Here is a 21,595-nt window from a genome sequence, read left to right as displayed (position 1 = left end):
CCCTGCTCTGCCACAGACTCTCTGTGTGACCTCTGTCAGCTCACTTAGTCTCTCTGTTATTCACTTATTCACCTGTAAAATGGGGACAAAAATAATTTCCTACCTCCAGGGCAGGGGGTGCATGAGGGTATGCACAATAAAGATGGTGAGATGCCCAGATATTGTGATGATGGTGGTCACAGATGGACCTAAAGCAGACAAGAAGATGAAGCTCATGCTCCTTTATTGCAGGCAGAGGTGACTGCTATTTGTTTCAAATAGGTATATGTATCAGAGGCTGTGTCCATAAACAGATAATATAAATCTCTTGGCCTGATCCTGTTCTCACTAAAGTCAGTGGTCTCCTGAGACAGCCAGACTGTAATATAGCTACATAATGTTCTGCTGAAAGGGGATAGCAGTGAATCTGAGACCTAAAGATAATACCCGACCTGTTTAACACTCATGTTTCTGCCAAGCATAGTTCCAGACCCCACAGAAGAAACAATACGCTTTATGTAACTGAGACAGTCATGAATATAGAACCCACCATCCGAAGCACTCAGCTACATGGTAAGTCAGAGCTAAGTCGTATGGGCTGACGGGTTTTCCTGGCTGCAAACACAGAGACCAGAATGGCTAGTTGCAGCATATGTATGTTGGAGGAACCAGATGTAAGCGTGAACCTGAGATGCAGCAGAGATTCTAAGCTTCTTGGGCACAGAGCTCACTGGAGGGACAAGCAGAGAGATTTCTGAGGAAGGAAACTGCCTGTTGCTCTTTGTTTCTATCATCAGAGAAACAGCCCTCTGGGGACATTTTTTTGAAAGAAACAAGATAACCCCAAGAATATACCTAGGTCATATAATCAATTCCTCAGCCTAAACAATTCTGAAAGACCCCAGATATTACCAAAGCACTCAAGCTGAAGGAGCAATCATAACAAGTGAGAAGCTTCCACCACACTGCTCCCAGACTTACCGGACACCGTGACTACAATATACTGCTGAGGGGCTGGTGTTGGAGTTTGCTGGCCTGAGGCCTGAGCCTGTGGCTGTGGGGCCTGGATTTCCGAGACATACTGTTTCTGAGCGGCTGGTGGTTGCTGCGTGCTTTGTAATTCCGCTACATACTGTTGCTGGGCTGCTGCCGGTGCTGCTGTTGTTGCCGCTGCTGTTGGTTGTTGCTGTGCCTGTTGCTGTTGTGACTGTTGCTGAGCTGCCTGTAATTCGGTAACGTACGCCTGTGTTGCCATGCCAACAGTGAGGAAAATGATAATAAATAAGGCTTTTTTTTTTGTTTCCTTCTGTTGAGAAAAAAGAGGAAAAAACAAAAAGAAAAGAAAAAAACAATTAATCAATTGTAAAGCAATCTGTGGATAGAAACAGCTCCCTGCTGTTCTATTTGTCAAGTAATAGCTTAATTACACCCCATAGTTAATAACTAATTACAGTCAATTACAGCTGGAAAAGCAATAACAGAGTTCATCTTTCTGTGCAGAAACAGACCTAGAAAAGAAATGGTTCTGGAGAAACCTGTTCAGAGCCAATCACCACATGGGGACTGGATGCAATTTACAAAGCTGCATCAATTATTTTTCCCAGATCCCCACCACTACAACACACGCATTTTTAACTGTACTGAAATCAGAGATCAGCTTGATTCTGCTCTTACTTCCACAGACAGAAATCTGCAATAGCTCTGTCAAAGCCAGTGAGCATGAGAAAAGAGGCAAAGCAGGCCTTAGGCTGGCGTTCTGAGTAGCAGTTTCAGATTGCAGGTGCCAGCACGGGTCTGGTTTCCAGAGGTGCTGGGTGCCTGCATCTCCAAATGAACCTGGGATTTTGGAAATTGCATTTATTTCAACATAATTGTCAAGCTTCAGCTTGACAGATCAAATTCAACCCCAGAGCAACTCTCCCCTTCCATCAGGGCTGGATTTGGCCCAGCACATGGCAAGAGATAGCTTTGTGCTCAGATGCAAAATCCACCAGCGGAGATTTTGCAAATCAGCGACAATACTATAAAAACACAGAGAGGATCTGGATTTACTCATTTCAGAATTTCATCCCCAGACCTGCTGGACGTTCTGACAGCATCACTATCTCACCCCTTCTGAGGCTAAGTCCTGTGCAGTTCACTGTGTCATGGGTTCATGGATAAAATGTCACAAGATCTGGTCAGGGCCTAAGGATATGAAACATCCCAGGACACTTTTCAAGAAGAGTAAGGAATGAGTCTCTCATTCATTGCCAAAATTTCCCTCCTCTTTGTTGTGCACCTGCTGATTGTCCCTCTAAGCCCCAGAAGTGGCTGCATTTCACTGGTGGTGTATGCTGAAGGGCTTATGAGAAGATTTGCAGTGAAAAGTGCAAGGTTGAAAGGTCAAACAGTAATAGAAATCTGAAGATCTGAAGCAGACCAAGTGTAAGATAGATCCAAAAAGGAGAGCGCTCACTTGGCCAGCTGACAGACAGCATGCTTACTATTACTAAGCATGTTATGTGAGAGCCCATGGTGGTACAGTCCGGTACACAATGATCCCTTGGCACTCCCAAGCAGTCTTGGATGGAGGATCTCAAAGCAATTTACAAGTGATAGTTAATTAGGCATCTCATAGCCTCTAGGAGCTGCTAGAGAATAGGGTAAACTGAGGCACACAGCAAGGCAGTGACCTTTTCCAAACATGCACAAAAGAGTCAGTGGCAAAGCTAGGAGGACCAGATCCCAGATTTCTTTCCAACTCTACCCACTAGACCACAGTGCCTCCTAGCCCAGTAGACCCCCACCATCCTGACTACTAGCTTCGGTGTGATCTGACATGAGAACTGGAGCTTGGAAGTCATATATCCTGTGTCCCACTCTCCGATCCATCAGTATCTCACTTGGGGAGCTCAGGTGAGCTCAGTCAGTGCCTCAGTTTCCCCATCTGTAAAACAGGGATAATTCGGAGGGTTGATTAATATTAGTAAAGTAAGTCGAGATCTTCAGATGGGAAGTGCTTTGAGGAACGGCATGAAGATGCTCCACTCAGCTTTGCATGTCCATTTCCAGCTCCGCTAAAGATAAGGATGGAAGCTCAGAGAGCAGCACTTCTGGCCTGTGTGCTCCAGGGCAAAGGTCTCTGAGAGAGAAGTAGGAAGAATCATGTTCTGCAGCTGCAGCCAAGGCCATCGGTTGCTTCTCAGAGACAACCACCCAGACTCCAGAGTTCGAGTAAGGACTGCTGGAGTCTGCCTCGAAGCTTTTCAGTAACAGTTTTCATCTGGCTCTCTGATCTGCCAGAGTTCAAACCCCACAGCCACTCTAGGGCTGCCTGTTTCCCTACTCCAGGCCTCCCAGCTGTCAGGCCCATCACAGCTCTCCTTGTTCCTCCCACCTCAGTGGTTCTCATCACTCATGGAGCTACCACAGCCTTTCGTTTCACTCAGCAGTAATGCAGGGAACAGGCAGGCCTGTATCCTGAAAAACACTGGCTCAAGGAGGTTCTGTGATGGGGTTCAGGGGTTCCCAAGCTCCACAACCAGAAGTGACTCTCACTCAGCAGGTGGAATAGAAGGTGTATTAGGCGTCCGAGATGCAGCATGATACAGACTTGACAGCGCTGCAACCAGAAGTGGTCTGTCTGACCCATGTTGCGGGGAGGAGATCCCCCTGAGGTAACCCCAGGCTTGGAGACCCTGGCTGGGGGCTGGCCTATTTTTGTTCTTTTCCAGCCTCCAGACTCTCTCACTCTAACTGCTCTCCATCGGCAAATTTAAAACCCAGCTGGGCTCTTCTCTGGCTCTGGGAGAGGTGTCACCTGGTCACTCAGGTTACAAATGACCAGGCCTGGTCACCAAGGTTCCCCCCCAGCAGGGACTCTGGTCGCCTAGGTTACAAGTCACACACCACTGCATCACAGGTTCCCACAAGGAAAGCAGGCCCAGGACCATTAACATTGATAAACTGGCCCAACAGTTACCCTAGATTTTGGGGAACAGGAAACAGCTTACTCAAGAGAGGTTGACAACTATGCCAGGCAATGTCAGGAACACTAAACTGAGCCGGGGCTTGGCAATTTTAGGATGCAATTGTTGGCAGATGTTTAACCATGAACTTGCTTTAGCAACAGGTGATGTGCATGAGAATGAGCTAAAAGATGTTACTATCTTAACCTATTGGACAAGGGCACCCTGGTATTATGAGGACAAGGATGTTGGATGTGAACAAGGAAGTTTGGGCATCTAAATGAATATTCATCACAGGGCCCAGGACCTGTAATAAGCCACACCCACACATGGCAGGTGGAGGTTTCCAAAGCTTCAGCTTTTCACTGTTATCTACCTCCAATCTTTGGGTTTGGAGGTTCTAGACTAGCAGACTTACTGGGCATGCCAGGACTGGTCTGCCTCCCCAGGGAAGGGTGTGAGTAGACATAAGTACGTTACAGGCAGGGAATAACACCAAAAATATGCCTCCAGCTGAATTACTGCTCTTTGTGGATGTGATTCAAAGCTTCTCATCTTTCCTGATTGTGCTGGTAACAGGGGCCAAGGCTTGGCTTTGCCCTCAGTGGCTATGTCTACACTAGCCCAAAACTTCGAAATGGCCATGCAAATGGCCATTTCAAAGTTTACTAATGAAGCGCTGAGATACAAATGCAGCGCCTCATTAGAATGCCGGCAGCCGCAGCACTTCAAAATTGCTGCAGCTCGCCACCACGCGGCTCGTCCAGACAGGGCTCCTTTTCAAAAGGACCCCGGCAACTTCGAAATCCCCTTATTAATAGGAACAATTAATAGGAATAAGGGGATTTCAAAGTTGCCAGGGTCCTTCCGAAAAGGAGCCCCGTCTGGACAAGCCGCGTGGCGGCGAGCCGCAGCAATTTCAAAGTGCCGTGGCTGCCGGCATGCTAATGAGGCACTGAATATGTATTTCAGCGCTTCATGAGTAAACTTCGAAATGGCCATTTGCATGGCCATTTCGAAGTTTTGGGCTAGTGTAGACATAGCCACTGAGGGCAAAGCCAAGCCTTGGCCCCTGTTACCAGCACAATCAGGAAAGGTGAGAAGCTTTGAATCACATCCACAAAGAGCAGTAATTCAGCTGGAGGCATATTTTTGGTGTTATTCCCTGCCTGTAATGTACTTCCCTGGGGAGGCAGCCCGTGAGTCTTTGCTACACACCCTGAGATTCACTACAACAAACTGAATTTGTCCAGTTTAATTCTGCAGACCCTGATTTTGGGATGAGAAACCTATTAGCCCCAGGTCAGTAAATCTCCAACTGTTGAAGATCAGGCAATGCTCTGAGGCCTGTCACTCACTTGCTTGCACACATACCCTCTCTGAAGCTGCCAGAGACAGCAGTCTTTCACCCAGCAACACCACAGACTGCTGCCACAGCCCCACCTGGAAGAGAGAGCTTAGAGGTCTCAGCATCAGGTAGAAAAGACCTATTTCCTAGTGCCCCTGGGAAGGAGGAGTGCCAATTCTTAAGACAGATCTTTGAGCTCCTCTTATTCCCCACTCTGAGATGCACAGCCTATGGGTTGCGATGTCCAGATTCGGTACCACCTGTGACCTTGAGGAAGCCAACCCTTGGGCCTCAGTTTCCCATCTGTAAAATGGTGGATAAGGACGCTCACCTCCTGCAGGGACAGAAAAGATTACCTAGTTAAAAAATCTACAAATCTTGCTGAAGATGCAAAGAGCTTCTGAGCCAATAAGAAACCTCTCTCGCCTGACAGTACTGCTAAGAGTCCCTTGAGATCATCTGCAGCCAGCCAGGCACTTCCCAAATGCCAACAGCACTGCGACAGCCAGGCTCACTTTCTGGCAGGCAGGGAGCTGGCAGCATGGGAAGAGCTTCAGGCACAAGGCACAATCCACATTCCAAAGGTTCCTGTTCCCGTGGTCACTCCTTTAGGAACATGCCAAGCTTGGAAACAACCTGTCTGTTTTTAGATCCATTCCCCACCCCCAGGATGAATCACAGCAAACAAATACGGGGCCTGATTCTCCAAAAGGCTGAAGAACCTGTATTTCCAAGTGAGCGCACAGCCCCTTCTGAGGGCCAGACCTGGTGCAACTTCCTAATTCTTCTAATGCTGCAGAGCGAGAAGGCCAATCTCTCAAATCAGGCATAAAAGGCCTCCGGAACACATTCCACTATCATCTGCCGCCAGAGCAAAGGAAGGCACAGGACCACGGAACGCCTCAGCAACAGGGGTATCTGAGATCTTGAACTATGTGCTTTTAAAAAAGCACCATCCAAATGGTACACTAAGGAATCTTCCTCTGCACAAGATGAATGAAAAGGCAGCTGGGAGACTCGGTGATAGCTGGGAATGAGAGAGAGACATTCCAATCCGGTTGCAGGTGCTGGAGGAACTGGCTGGTTCATGGGCTCAACTCTAGGCCGCTGGTTCCAACCCCGGCTAGGGTGGAAGTGACCAAAAGTTGCCAGCAGCTGGGGTTTCTTTATCCACCCATATGAAAGGAGTTTGGAAGTGGTCTGAGGCTAATTCCTAGTCACCGTTTTAGGAGCCTGTCCATATTCTAGTTCCTCCTGAGCTGGGGCAACAGCACAGGACAGGTAGCTCTTGCAAGACAGACAAGCCTGGAATGTGTTTTAACAATGATCCTGAACTGTGCGACACGTAATGGTTTCTCCTCAGAGAATCGGACACAGCGCTCCAGCTGCGGCCTCACCAGGGCTGCACAGAGTCGGACAATTAACTCCTCTGTCTTTACATATGACACTGGTGTTAATAGACTTCAGAATTATATTAACCTTTTGCAAATGTCTCATGCAGTCAACTCACATTTCAGCTTGTGATCCACTATAACCCCCAGGCCATTTTCAGCTCTACTCCCACCTCACCTAGTCATTTATTTCTCATTTTATATGTATTCATGTGATTTTTCCTTCCTAAGTACAGGGCTTTGCACTTGTCTTTACTGACTTTTAACTTGTTGATATGAGACTAATTCTCTAATTTGTCAAGATTACTTTGAATTTTAATCCTTTCCTCCCAAGGGTGCAAACCCTCCTATCTTGGTGCCCTGTGCAAATTTTATCAGCATAAACACCACACCATTAACCAGGTCATTAGCGAAAACATTGAACAGTACCAGAGTCCAGACAGACCTGTGCTGGGCCCCACTTTGCATGACTTTGACAAGGTACCAATGAGAAGTACTCTTTGAGTACAATTTCCCCACCCCAGCTGTGTATCCACTTTACACCAATTTCATCTACACCACATTTCTCCAAAACAAAAAAGTAGTCCAGTAGTACTCTAAAGACTAACAGAATAATTTATTAGGTGATGAGCTTTCATGGGACAGACCCACTTCTTCAGACCATAGCCATACAGAACAGACTCAATATTTAAGGCACAGAGAACCAAAAATATTAATCAAGGTGGACAAATCAGAAAAAAAAATTATCCAGGTGATCAAATCAGAGAGTAGAGGGGCAGAAGGTGGGGAAGGCAGTCAAGAATTAGATTAAGCCAAGTACGTAAAAGAGCCCCTATAATGACCCAGAAAATTCACATCCTGGTTCAAACCACGTGTTAATGTGTTGAATTTGAATATAAAAGAGAGAGTTCAGCAGCTTCTCTTTCAAGACTGTTGTGAAAATTCCTCTTCAGTAGGACACAAACTTTTAAGTCATTAACAGAATGGCCCACTCCATTAAAATGCTGGCTGAACGGTTTGTGGATCAAGAGTGTTTTTATGTCTGTTTTGTGCCCATTAACTCTTTGTCTAAGAGAGTTTGAAGTCTGTCCAATATGTAAAGCATCTGGGCATTGTTGGCACATGATGGCATATATGATGTTAGTTGAGGAACATGAGAATGTGCCCGTGATTCTGTGAATAACCTGGTTAGGTCCAGTGATGGGATCTCCACAATAGATATGTGGACAAAGCTGGCAGCGGGCTTTGTTACAAGGAAAAGTTCCAGGGCTGGTGTTCCTGCAGAATAGACTGTGGTTGTGGATGAGAATCCTCTGAAGGTTGGAGGTTGTCTGTAGGAGAGAACAGGCCTGTCACCTAGGGCCTTCTGGAGTGTAGCATCCTGATCAAGGATAGGTTGCAGGTCTTTAAGAATGCGTTGCAGTGGTTTGAGTTGGGGGCTGTAGGTGATGACCAGTGGTGTTCTGTTCTTGGCTTTTTTGGGCCTATCTTGGAGTAGCTGGTCTCTGGGTATTTGTCTGGCCCTGTCAATTTTTTTTTTTTATTTCTCCTGGTGGGTAATTCAGGTTTATGAATATTTGGTAAAGATCTTGTAGTTTTTGGTCTCTGTCAGTAGGATCAGAACAAATGCGACTGTACCTAGGAGCTTGACTGTAAATAATGTTTACATTTCTCCAGTTTACTTATGAGGCTGTCATGCAAGACCATGCCAGAACCCTTGCTAAAATCCAGATACGTCACATCTGCTGCATCCCCCATCCGCTAGCCCAGTAACGCTGCCAAACAAGGAAATTAGGTGGATTTGCCATGATTTGTTCTTGACAAATACACCTTGGCTATTACCCTGCTGTCATCAAGGTCAGCGATCCCTGTAAGCTGGGCACTTGTACGGCCACTTAGGAGAGATTCAAATGTCAGCCACCTGATTAGGAGAGCGCCCGCAGCTAGGATTTTGTTTCTATTGATGATGCACATGTACAAGCCTTGGTGCACAAACAAATCTGTTCCACACATTAATGGAAAAGAGTAGAGGGAACATTGCTCTAGGTACTTACAAACTGACTATTAAATAATGTGTTCCACTATCTTTCCAAGTATCAAACTCAGGCTGACTGATCTACGATTCCACAGGTCCTCTTTGTCCTTTTCAAGACAAGCATTATGTTTGCCCTTCTCCACTCCTGTGGAACCTCACCTGTCCTCCAGGAGTTATCAAAGATACTTGCTTGTGGTTCTAAAATTGCTCTCACTAGTTCCTTAAGCACCCTATGATGAATTTCATCAGGCCCCACTGATGTGAATACTTCTAATTTATCCAAAAATTCTCATTTACACTGGAAGGTTGAACCAGGCTTCTGTAGTATTTGGGGATAACGGTGCTGTGAATGTCCCGTACATGCCTCGCCCTTCCCCAGTGGGTCTCTCCAAGACTGGCTCAGGCGAAGGTTGCTTCCTCATGTTCTGCGGAGGGGTGTCAGTCCAACATCTTTCATCAGTATGAAATTTATCAAGGTTTGATGGTTAAAAACTCTTAGACAATGAGCTCAAACAACAATAACTATCTGAGGTTCCTGTACTGCCTTTTCCTTCTAAAGAATCCCAGGGAGCTCGTCAAACTGGCATGCTTGTTATACATTGGCCTTATCACTAAAATGCATCCATCTCTGGAAGGGAACACGGCAGCTGCTTAACAGCACACAGCAAGGGTACAGTTTAGACTTGGGAGTGAAGAAGAAATCCATATCTAGCTGAAACTGCAGAGGCAGAACAGAACCATGTGATCTGAAATTTGGTAAGGAACCTCAAGATTAAATCTTATATTTCATAGTGTTGCAGGATCCACCCTCAAGGTGCTCTCTCTCTGTGGGACTAAAAGCACAAAGATGCTCAGGAAGACAGACGTATGCTACGCGAAGGATGGAACCATCGCAACAAAAGCTCCAAAGGCCACCACCCTCGCAGTTCTCAGCCACTACATGAGACAGGTGAAACTGATGATGAAATAAAAGAGAAACTGACCAATTTGTTTTTACTGATGAAATTCAGCCCTGGACTCAGCATAAACAGTGAGAAGTGAATCTGATATGTAAAATTTTTTCATTTTATTAAACGAATGTATCATACATAACACAGCCAAGGATAATTAGTAATATTCTGTACTTTTATAATACCATTCTTTGCAAACATTTATGAATTAAATTTCTTAACTTTTTGTGGCAGTGGATGTCATTATGTTCATTTTTACAGAAGGGGGAAACTGAGGCACTTGTAAGTTAATGTGGTTTACCTGATGTATAGCTAGAAACAGAATCCAGAAATCCGCACTCCCAGTCCTGTACTTTAATCACAAAAGTACCCTTCCTTTCAAAGGAAGGCAGGAATGCTCTGAAAAACCATATAATCTTTAACCTGAGCATGTCCCTTTACTTGTATTAATTTTTGTGTTTAATGACACAAAGTGTTCACTGTCAACACCGCCACTGCCCTCTACAGTGACAGATTCGTTTCATCAAGGATCAAAACGATGAACTAGTCTGCATATCTTGTCTATTTTTCGTGTCTGAAGCAGCACATGGTAGTCAAAGCAGCACTTTGTTTTCTACTTAGATCCTGTGAACAGCACCCTCCCCTCCACACACACCAGACAAAGTGCTGGAGCCGCTTCACAGAGCGTGTGATTGATTTAAAATGGAGGAGTTAACATTGGCTGGGGCCGGTTTGACACAAAAGGGCAAGGATGACAGGAATGGATTAAAACTCTCTAGGCTTTTGGAATGACAAATTTGCAGCAAAGATTCCCGATAAGAGGGTGTAATCCTATAAGGTGCTGAACACCCTCAATTCCCTCCAACATCAAAAGATGTTGAGAACACTCAGCACCTCTCAAGATCAGATCCTGTATCTCAAGTTTTGCAACATAAGGGCTTCCTCTTCCTTTTCACCCAATCTAACCTGAATGTCTGTACAAACCCAGAAGCCTCATCTCTATACAGGAAACTCTTTCGTACCCGGGAGCCCCAGGACCTGGGGGAGGTCACCGGATATTGAAACATTCTGGATAATAGCCAGGTAAACCTTGCAAGGCATAACACGAAAGAAAAACAAGATTAGATATTAAGAAACAAACAAAAACACATGCAGAGTACTTTACATACCAACAACAGTGTTACTGAACACTGTAAACTTATGCTGTATGTGCTGTATTTATATTTATTTACTTTTACTATACTGTGCTTATGAAAAACATAACTAAATTTACTTATGGTAAAAATACCAGTTATTTGAGACTTCCGGACAATAGAATGCCAGATATGAAAGAGTTTACTGTAAATAACATCTCATTCCTTCCCATTTACCTGTCCCCTTGCAATTTGTTTGAGAAATGCCCAGAAAGAGATGAATAGGAAAGTCACACAAAGGACCCACAGACAACGACCAAGATAAACGCAGCATCATAGTAAAGTTATGAAACAGGAAAGGAAACCACAGGAAAATATACAGAAGGTGCAAATCCATCTGCTACTGAACATTTAAAGCCAAGGGATGGGTAATTTGGAGCCAGAGAGAAGGTATGCTCCCTGCGGAATGGACCCCGTTCCTAATTTTCATGAATTGCTCCAATTTTGTTGACAGGATTCAATTTACTGAGAACATCCAGGGGCTGGAGAATATGACCCTGTTTTGTCTGCTCTGTGGTATTTTAATGCTATGTTGTCATCTCATGGTGTCACAGTGTGACAGCACTATGATGCTGTGACACCCTATCACGATGACACAAGCACGAGCAACATCAGTTTTGAAGCCGTTTTGACACACAACAGGGACAAGTCACCCACTGCATGATGGCACTTGGAGAATTCAACATATTGCCTTATGAATCCATGACGTTTCAAAGACACTGTCACCTCCTGTCCCCTTTTGACTTCACACGAGGGCCATCAGGTTAAGATATAAAGTTTTCAACATATCACCATCACATGTTATGGTACAACACTGCTCTGCAGCAATTCCACCTTTGGCCAGGTCAAGTGCGACAACATACAACCATATCGTAACGCATCGTCCATGCAGGCAATACTGATATTTTCCCATCATAGTATAGTTGAGCACATCACCCTCTCTACGTGGTGGAAAGAGGTTTGGAAGTCATGTGTTGGCATTTTGACACCTGTGACATCAGATTAACGTCTTGGCTTGTTGCCAGGCCAACATGCAGCTGTAACCAAATGACAAGTGACAGGGAGTGGCGTCATTTTGACATGGCAATGCCTCCTAATGGCACAACAGAACCTGGCAAGGAGTCTGGGAGGCACTGGCGTGCCCAGGGGCGCCAGCCTTTGAACCCACTGTGACAGCACCAGGGCACGTGCCCGCCTGGGCGTGCAACACTATAGTGCCTGGGGATGAAACCATTTCACTTGGTGGGATGACATCATTGGCCCTGACACAGCCACACGTGTGGTGACATCACAGGGACAGCCCCGCCCCAGCACTGGGAACAGGGGGCTCCCCATTTCCCCTTCCCAGACGGCGCCCCGCCCCCTCCCACTCCCATTGGCTGCCCCCGGCCGGTCGCTTCTTCTCATTGGTCTGTCCGCCCACCAATCACCAAAAAGAGCGGTAAGCCCCGCCCACCGGGCCTGGGCCCTTCTTAATCCGGGGGCAGCGGCCGGCCCTCAGTCGAGCGAGGGCGGCGCCTCTGGCGCGGCAGCCCCGAGGCTCCGACTAATCGATTGTCCCCTCCCCGACTCCCACTTTTCCTCTCAGGGGCGCGGCCCCCACCCCCAGCAGCCATTTTGTGTGGAGGGGGAATTAGAGTAGGACCCACCTTAACTGCCCCTCCCCGCGGCCCGCTCCCGGGGCCCCGCGGAGGCCGCTTCGCTTCAGGCTCCGACGCGCCGGGGTCGGGCGGAGCCGCCGGTCATCGGCCGCGGCGGTGCCGGATTTTTGGCGGGTATCGATTAGTCGGTGGGGGGGAGGGGGTCGGCTCGGGGCGGTTGTTGTTGTTGTTGCCGGGTTTCCTGGTCGCCACGACTACCGTGGCTATGGCGCCCTCCGTGTTCCCTCACCGGGGCAACTGTTGCTACCCACCTCGGCCCCGGGCGGGGCTGATGGGGGAGAGGGAGGCCCCTGAGCGGATTGGACGGAGCTCGCCGTGCCATTGGACAGCCTGAACGTCACTCTGCAACGCGTTCGCCCTGGTTCGCTGGAGGCCGTGCTACTCACCGAGCCTCCCGCCTGCGAGTTTGGCTGTGATTGGTCGGTTTCGCTTGACGCGTGCTGACTGGCTCCTCTTCACGTTCGTCTCCACGTTGATTAGGTAATTCCTCCGTCGGTCTCGGGAAAGGGCGGAGCTTGAGGAGGAGGGTTGGGGATGGGCCAGTCAGGGAGTTGGCGAGTTGCGATTGGCTACAGTCGCCGTCAATCCGCTGGAGGGGAAGCACCGCCTGAGGGGTTGTAGGAGCGCGCCCCAGCGTCGGAGAAGTGCGCGTGCGCGTTCTGCCCTATGGGAAGCTGGGAAATGTAGTTCTTGTTTAGCAGAGGCCAAGCGTTTCCCTGCGTGTCCGCTCCAGCTGCATATCCCAGCGCCCCCTCTCTGGCTCAAGCCTGTGGCGTGGCTGTGAGCTGTGACACCACGCCCACCGTGACGCAATAACAGCTTAACGCGTCTCTGTGGTGACGTCATCCGCGCCGCTGACGTCACTGTTGCAGCTTTGCTACCTTGCGCAAGCAGGTCCCTCCCGTAGAGCCCTGGAGCTGCGCCCCCGCCATCCGCTGCCGGGGCGCTGGGTTTCCCCCGGGCAGGCAGCTGTGCTGGCACACACCCGCAGGGGCGTTTTCCTGGGACGCTAGGTCCCAGGCAACACGTGTTGCAGGGAGGCAACTTTCTCTCTGGCTGTTCCCTGCATGCGGGACGAACCTGCTGGTCAGGTCCCTCTCATCTCCTGCCTGTCTCTGATGCATGCAAAGGAACCATAACCGAGAGAAAGCCCTGCTAGCCTATAGAGTAGCAAAACCAAAAAAGCAGTCAAGCAGCACTTTAGAGACTAACAAAATCATTTATTAAAGGAACCATCTGTGACAGTCGGATCACAGACCTCCTCTTGGGGTTGTCCCCGGTGTGCTGCTCAAATCATGGATACCCACTTCCCTGCCCTCGGGCTCCCTAACCCCCTGTCCTGCTGGGCCATAAGTGCTGGTTTCTTCAAGCCAAGGCGCAGCAGTAGGCTCACCCCCCTCAGCAGAGCAACATGGACACTGAACCAGCTTAGCTGTGGGAGGGCTCAGTTATAAGGGCTCAACACCCAGCAAAACAGACCCTACCGAGGACCAAACCCCAAATAAATCCATCTCATCCAGTGTAAAAGTTTTTACACCCACAGAGTTCATAAGGTCAGCCCTCTTAATCAATGAAAGATATTCACAGTGGTTGCCGTACTTCCCCCAGGGAACAATTATTTACACTGGTCTTGACAACAAACAAAAGTGCTTGTATTAAATATAAGGGGACAGAGGTCAGAGGTTGCAAGTGAAAACAGACAGATGAAAGTAAATTACTAAATTAAAATAAACAAAAGATGCCAGCTAGTTCTAATCCACCAAGAAACTTATGTGCAAATTCTTACCCTAAACAGCTGTTCTTATCTCCAGTAAAAAAAACTTTTTTTTTTCCCCAGAGTTCTTTGTTGCCAAGTTTCTTCATATGTATCCTCCTAGGTGGGGTAAGACAGCTTCAAAAGTCAGCTGAAGACAAAGACCTGATTGCTTTTCGTTTCTGAAACAGACTTTCTCCCAGGGCAAGAACCCTTTTCTTAGCACTCCCCATCCCTATGAAAAAATACCAGGTTCAGGATGGATTGCAGTACCAGGTAGCATGGCCACGTGTCTTTCCAGGACCAACTACAGTTTGGTCTTATAAGACAAATGAAACCATTCACACAGGTCATTGATTTGAGTACTGAGTCATTAAGTTCCTAAAGCATTGCTAGTGGCTCTTATTAGCACATTTAGAATCAGAACCAGAGCCACTCTTCATATATCTAACTTCACATACAAGGGCTCTATGCGCTCAGAATGGGATATACGGATTCAGCAGACTGTAACAGTAAAGGTGATATGTTACATTTTACATAGAGCACTTCAACTTACTCATATTCAGAAGCCAGTTTCATGAAGCCTGGGGATGGCGGGGTGACAGGAGGTGCAGTGTCATGGTTGCTACCTGACAAATTGGGAGTTGGTTTCCCTCTGCTAGAGACTCCCTGTGTGACCAATGGCAGCTTGGCTGGCCTCAGTTTCCCATCTGTACCATGAGGTTAGTTACGGTCCTACCACACAAGGAGTTGTGGAAATCAGCGTGTTAAAAAGCTGTGAGGCGTTTGGATGCTATCGTGGAGAGGGTCCCATATGAGACTCTTAAATAGCCTGCTGGTCTGTACCTTGCAGGGGAGCTGATTTAATGGTTCACTAGTCTGGCTCCCAACTAGACTGGACAATGAGAAAAAAGGAAGCAGGAGCCCCTCAGGCTGACCACTATACAAACAGAGACCAAAAAGATGCTCTGTGCTGTAAAGAGTCTACTCTCCTAAGACACCGGAGCATGACAGTATCTCGTGTTCTCCTCTGGTTCCCATTCTTAGGAGCACTGAAATACTTAGTGATGTTGACACTTTAAGAATCATTCGGTTTCAGAGTGAACACCCCACTGACACACTTCTCCAAAAAGAACAAGAACTCCTGTGGCACCTTATAGACTAGCAGATATTTGGAGCAAAAGCTTTCGTGGGCAAAGACCCACTTCATGAGATGCATGAATGGCGGGTTCCAGAGGAGGGTTCAAATATAGGGGCTAATGAAGAGAGCGAGTCCCAGCCTGCAACACATGCTGCTTGGGACCTAATGCCCCTGCAGATATGTGGCCAGCACAGCTGCCTGCCTGGAGAAAACCCATTTCACTGGCTGCAACTCCCATTCTGGGGCTCCCTCCTTTTCATAAGCCCATATCTTTAAACCCTCCTCTGGAACCCCCACTCGGGCATCTGACGAAGCGGGTCTTCGCCCACAAAAGCTTGTGCTCCAAAATATCTGTTAGTCCATAAGGTGACACGGGACTTCTTGTTAAAACAAACAAAAGCAGTCAAGTAGCACTTTAAAGACCTAACCAGATAATTTATTAGGTGAGCTTTCATGGTGAGCTTTCATTAGGTGAGCTTCAAGATCTTAGCCAGACCAGAACAGACTCAATATTTAAGGCACAGAGAACCAAAAATATTAATCAAGGTGGACAAATCAGAAAAAAAAAATTATGAAGGTGATCAAATCAGAGAGTAGTGGGGCAGAAGGTGGGGAAGGCAGTCAAGAATTAGATTAAGCCAAGTACGTAAAAGAGCCCCTGTAATGACCCAGAAAATTCACATCCCGGTTCAAACCACGTGTTAATGTGTCGAATTTGAATATAAAAGAGAGAGTTCAGCAGCCTCTCTTTCAAGACTGTTGTGAAAATTCCTCTTCAGTAAGACGCAAACTTTTAAGTCATTAACAGAATGGCCCACTCCATTAAAATGCTGGCTGAACGGTTTGTGGATCAGGAGTGTTTTTATGTCTGTTTTGTGCCATTAACTCTTTGTCTAAGAGAGTTTGAAGTCTGTCCAATGTGTAAAGCATCTGGGCATTGTTGGCACATGATGGCGTATATGATGTTAGCTGAGGAACATGAGAATGTGCCCGTGATTCTGTGAATAACCTGGTTAGGTCCAGTGATGGGATCTCCACAATAGATACGTGGACAAAGCTGGCAGCGGGCTTTGTTACAAGGAAAAGTTCCAGGACTGGTGTTCCTGCGGTAGAGACTGTGGTTGTGGATGAGAATCCTCTGAAGGTTGGGAGGTTGTCTGTAGGAGAGAACAGGCCTGTCACCTAGGGCCTTCTGGCGTGTAGCATCCTGATCAAGGATAGGTTGCAGGTCTTTAAGAATGTGTTGCAGTGGTTTGAGTTGGGGGCTGTAGGTGATGACCGGTGGTGTTCTGTTCTTGGCTTTTTTGGGCCTATCTTGGAGTAGCTGGTCTCTGGGTATTTGTCTGGCCTTGTCGATTTGTTTTTTTTACTTCTCCTGGTGGGTAATTCAGGTTTATGAATATTTGGTAAAGATCTTGTAGTTTTCGGTCTCTGTCAGTAGGATCAGAGCAAATGCGATTGTACTTCTTGTTGTTTTTGAAGATACGGACTAATGGCTCCCCCTCTGACACTTCTCCAAGGCACTGTGCCATTCTAATTTGCCTGCCCCACATGCAGCCAGTAAGACTGATGCACAGTGGGTGCTGCAGTACTGTACTGACTTGGGAATGTCTTACACTTGTGCGTTGTATAAATGACTAAACAAACAAATGTTGGACAGTGGATAATGAGTTTCTCCGCAGCCATCACTGTATTGTTCCTTCCTAGGGTGCTGTGCGGCTGCCCACTGCCCCAGTATCTCATTTGCATTTGCATCACATTTCAGAAGTTTTGCTCTGTGATCATTTTATTTTTGAAAAAACACGAGAGCTGAGATCTTGGATCATGAAGTAGTGGCCGCCTGGAAAGCCTACACGGGGGTGATCCCACCAGTTCCCACTGAGAACATCAGGTCTTTCCTGCCTCTGTGCTTTAGCCAGGCCCCCTTTCCTGTTACCCTGTAGAAGTTCATTTCTGAGCCCAGCATGGCGAATAGTCACAGAGAGGTCGCCATGTTAGTCTGTGTCTTCACGAAACAAATCAGCCATCCTGTAGCACTTTACAGACTAACAAAATGATTTATTAGGTGATGAGCTTTGGTGGGACAAACCCACTGCTCCAGGTGAGAATTTCCAGATCTGAAGAAGTGGGTCTGGCCCACCAAAGATCATTACCCAATAAATCACTTTTTTAGTCTTTGAAGTGCTTTTTTGATTCGGATCCCGTTGGATCCCACGCCTGTCCAGCAAAGCAAAGGCTGTTTCGCGTCTTCAGATCCCTGAATGGATGCATCAAGGCCTGATGTGAAGATTTAAAAAATCAGCAACCTTGTCCCCTGCATGTAATTTGGCTTGTGCCATCCAAGGGAGGTGCTGCCTCGGGGCACTCAAACAGCAGCTGTGAAACATCCTGCTGTCAGCTCCAGCCTTGGACTTGAAAGCTGAGTTGCGGGGTCAACATCTCATGGCTGTACGGTGGCGTCAGTCAGGAGTGCTTCCGATGAAATCAGTGCAGTGGTGGTGGGGCGAGGCCTGAATCAGTCCGCAGATGGTGTAGCACGTGCTTTTAAATACAGGCCCTGGGGGTGCTTTGGGTAGGGGCGGAAGTGTCCCGTCCCATGGCCTGAGGCTGTATTGTGTGGAAAACGCACCTGCAGCTGTGGAAAGTGACCTCTTTCTCCTTCCTAGCCGCAGAATAAGGAACGGGAAGGGAGGGACGGAGAGGCACCCAGGTGGAGCAGAGGCTGCAGGCTGGGCTGGAGCTTTGGAAACGCGGCGGTTGTCACCCCGCAGAGCAGGGGCCACGGCACGTTGCAGCCGGGGTTATCTCTGCGCCGCAGGCTGGCATTTGCCACGCAGCCCCAGGCCTCTCACGGCGGAAGAGGGAGGACATAATGGAAAGGAGATAAGCAAAGGTCACTGGCACGTCTCCTGTCTGGGGCCGGGCGAGAACGCTGGGTGACGAGTGTGTGGGGACAGCTCAGGAGGAATGAGACCGTGGAGGGGCTGGAGAGCTGGATGAGTCTCCCAGAGCTGTTCCTGCCCCACGGCCTACAGCGCCCCCTGCTGGGCGAGGCTGGCACTGCAGTGGGTGGGATCTGCCCTCTCCCCACAGCCGTGCTCCTGCCCTGCTCCTTATTGCACCCCCTGCTGGGAGGGGCTGGGATTGGTGTTCCAACTGACTTTCTCCCAGCATTCCTTATGTGGAAGGACCTGTCTGCCAGTCACAAGGCCTGGGGTAACAGGGGGTCCCCAAAACAAATCTGGGGATGGAGAGGGCAAAACATACAGACAGGACGCCTGGGCCTCTCTCCAGCTGTACCCTGACTGCCTGCAACACCTCAGGAGAGTTGTTGACCTTCTCTAACAGCAACGAAGGTTACAGCTCCAGACTAACACGGCTACCCCTCCGATACTTGAATTTCTCTGTGCCTCAGTTTCCTCCGTAGCCTTCCCGCCCGTCTCTGTGCCTCAGTTCCCCCCGGTAGTATCCCTGACCCTGAGGTACAGCCTCAGTTTCCAGGGGACTGGACTTGATGGCTTTTTAGGTCTCTTCCAGCTCTATTGGTCTATGATTCCCCCAGGGTGGGAGAATTCAGCCCAAGGGAGCAGTGCCCGTAGGAGCATCCAACCTTCCCGGCAGCACTGCATGGGCAGCTGCAGCCCCAGGCCACGTGAGCTGTGGGGGTGGGAACAGCAGAGGGGTGTGAATGGATGGGGAGGGGGTGTGAGCATGTGTGAGTGAGAGAGGGAGGGCTGACGGGGGCTGCCTCTGACTCACAGCAGCCCTCTGCCCCTCCACCGCGCGCCCAGCGATAACCAGCCAAAGGTTATCAGTGTCTCGCCCCTGCCCGCCCGGCACCCTCGGAAAGGTCTCAGTGCCACTCAAGCGGCTCAGCCAGTTAATTGGGGAGATAGCGCCAGAGCGGGTGGCCAAAGGCCACCCTTTGTGCAGCCCTCCGGGGGGCTTCTCAGCAGGGGCGGGGCGGGATCCTATAAAAGGGGGCGCAGTGGGGCTCAGGCTGCAGCTGTGAGCTCACCTGGCCAAAAACAGCCATGCCGAAGCTCCTCCTGGCGCTGGCTTTTGGGGTGTTGCTCTCGGTGCTGAGGCCGGGGGCCGAGGGCCGGAACCCATCCTACGGCGTCAAGTTGTGTGGCAGGGAGTTCATCCGGGCCGTCATCTTCACCTGCGGGGGCTCCCGCTGGAGACGGACAGGTGAGAGGAGGAACTGTGGGGTTCGTACCTGGCCACTGGGAGGCTGGATGGAACGGGCAGAGAGCAGGGAAAGTCAGGACTCCTGGGTTATATTCTTAGCTCTGCCACTGACTTGACGCATGGCCTTTTGTCAGATCGCACCCCGCCCCGTGCCTCAGTTTCCTCACCTGTAAAACAGGGATCCGTGTCTCTGACTTGCCTCCCAGGAGCAGGGGAAGGTGAGACTGAGTTAAACGTTGATGGAGCGTGCTGCGGCTCTGGAGGAGGGTTATTTGGACACGGTGTGGGAGTGACTGAGTGTCTGCTCCCCCTGGCCCAGCCTGGCCAGGGTGAGTTGTTGTCCATGGCTCGGATTTTAGGAGCAGCACAGTGAGCCCGTGTAACCCCAAAGGGCAGGTCTAGCACCCCACAGTCCTTTCCCTCCAGCAGCTCCCGGGTCAGATTAGCTCCAGTGATAAATCAGAAGCCAACAGCAACATCTTCCCCCTGGGTAGTTGCTACCACTTTCTCCCCCCATCACCCGCCAGCTGGGGAGAGCTGTGATGGGGTGTACAAGCCACGCGTGGCTGGTAACAGGTTACCATGCTTCCGTGGCCCAGGCAGCCCTGCCCTGCTACGCCCACAGGGAGCCTCTGTGCTGGAAGATGGGGCTGAAATGGGGAGCTGATCCCTACTGCCCACTCCTGGAGAGAGGCCAGTTAGAGATTGCAGCCTGCCAGCACTTGGCCCTGAGGTGGAGAAGTGTCGGCTGCGCTGTTCCCGCCGCAGGTGCTGCCCTGCCAGAAGGGTGTGACGGCCGAGTCGAACCCTTCCTGGTTTGCGCACCTCTTGGGGGGTGTCGTTGGGCGTGGTGAGCTCCAGCACGACCAGGCCCTGCTACCTTCTCCAGCAGCAAAGCTTCTCAGACAGGGATAATATCACTCAGAGCAGCAGTCCTGGCGGGACCTACCTGCTCCGCTGAGCTGCAGCACTCGAAGGGTTGGCTGGTGGTTAAAGCACTTGCCTGAGCCTTGGCTTCTATGCCCACTGGCTTTGCTAGGGGACCTTGGGCATGTCCTGTTGCTGTGCCATGCCTCAGTTTCCCCCTCTGCTCAGACTGCAAGACCTTCAGGACAGCGACTGTCTCTGCCCAGGTGTCTGTGCAGCAACCGGCACAGTGGGGACTCAGGAAGGGAGCAAGGGGGGGGAGCAATCTTGGGGACGGGATGTCTGTGCTGTGCTCGTGTGATGAGGCCTCCAGGTTTTACCTGCAGGCACCTAACAACACTGCTTAGGAGTGACCTGTTTGCAGGGTCTCTTGGGTCTTTAGGAGAGAGAGGTGCATGCAGTGCCGTGTTTTTCAGACTGGGGGTCCTGACCTGGGGGGGGGGGGGCGGGTGTCAAGAGCAGGGGCAGTTGGTCAAGTGCCCAGCTCCGAGGGCAGCATCCCCAGCAGCAGCAGTACAGGAATAAGGGTGACATGATATGGGGAGTCACTTTCAGGAATGGGGGTCTTCACAGAGAACCCCAAATGTATCAGAACGAGAAGGCAGAGCCTGGAATAATGTCATGTGGGAGCAGTGTGTGGAATTCGGACAGCTCCCCTGTGTGTCATAGGCCCTATACTGGTAGCATCAAGAGGGAGATTTTCCCCTTCAACTCAAGCAGAGAGGTCAGTGCTGGTGGCCAGGTTCCTGGGTCTTCCTGTCCTGTCCCTTCCTCCTCACCTCCCTGTCTCCTCTGCTGCTGCAGGGGACCTCGATATTCTGAGCGGCCCCCCTGCTGGGGAAGACTCTGTGGAAGCCACCTCCAGCGAGTGGGACCCCAGCCACCTGCCTGCGATACTGCCTCACCAAGAGTTCTCCTCTGACTACCACGAGCGGCGGAGAGGCAAACCGGACAGCTGGCCCCTGGAGCGCACCGTCCGGGATGTCACGACAGGGCTGAGCACCTCATGTTGCAAGTGGGGATGCAGCAAGAGTGAGATCAGCTCCCTGTGCTAGGGGCGGGCAGGGTTCTGC

General features: G+C 49.5%; 2 protein-coding genes across 7 annotated transcripts in view; one reads left to right on the top strand and one right to left on the bottom strand.

Moving 5' to 3' along the window:
• Positions 1–12,896, bottom strand: part of RFX1 (regulatory factor X1) — a 59,968-nt gene extending 47,072 nt beyond the window's left edge. For 4 of the 5 annotated variants that reach the window (XM_074979477.1, XM_074979474.1, XM_074979476.1 and 1 more), the window contains exons 1-2: positions 12,496–12,634; positions 961–1,285 (exon numbers count right to left, since the gene is read on the bottom strand). In XM_074979477.1, the coding sequence (XP_074835578.1) occupies positions 961–1,234 (274 nt within the window). In that variant the 5' untranslated portion in view covers positions 1,235–1,285; positions 12,496–12,634. Of the gene's footprint in view, positions 1–960; positions 1,286–12,495 lie in introns of all 5 variants that reach the window. The other variant, XM_074979478.1, reaches the window with a different exon arrangement.
• RLN3 (relaxin 3) lies at positions 12,850–21,592 on the top strand. Of its 2 annotated transcripts, none has more exons than XR_012642753.1 (2): positions 12,850–12,987; positions 21,327–21,462. XR_012642753.1 is itself a non-coding variant. In XM_074979485.1 (2 exons), exons 1-2 carry the CDS (start codon positions 19,436–19,438, stop codon positions 21,575–21,577), a joined length of 411 nt encoding a protein of 136 aa, XP_074835586.1. In that variant the 3' UTR covers positions 21,578–21,592. The 2 variants fall into 2 exon arrangements, 1 of the variants encoding a protein (XP_074835586.1); XM_074979485.1 differs by lacking the exon at positions 12,850–12,987 and adding an exon at positions 19,436–19,595 and having other exon boundaries at positions 21,327–21,592.
• The last annotated feature ends 3 nt before the right edge of the window (positions 21,593–21,595 follow it).

This window comes from Carettochelys insculpta, chromosome 29 (genome assembly GCF_033958435.1).
Source record: "Carettochelys insculpta isolate YL-2023 chromosome 29, ASM3395843v1, whole genome shotgun sequence".
Taxonomy (NCBI): domain Eukaryota; kingdom Metazoa; phylum Chordata; order Testudines; family Carettochelyidae; genus Carettochelys; species Carettochelys insculpta.
This window is presented reverse-complemented; position numbering and strand designations above follow the sequence as displayed.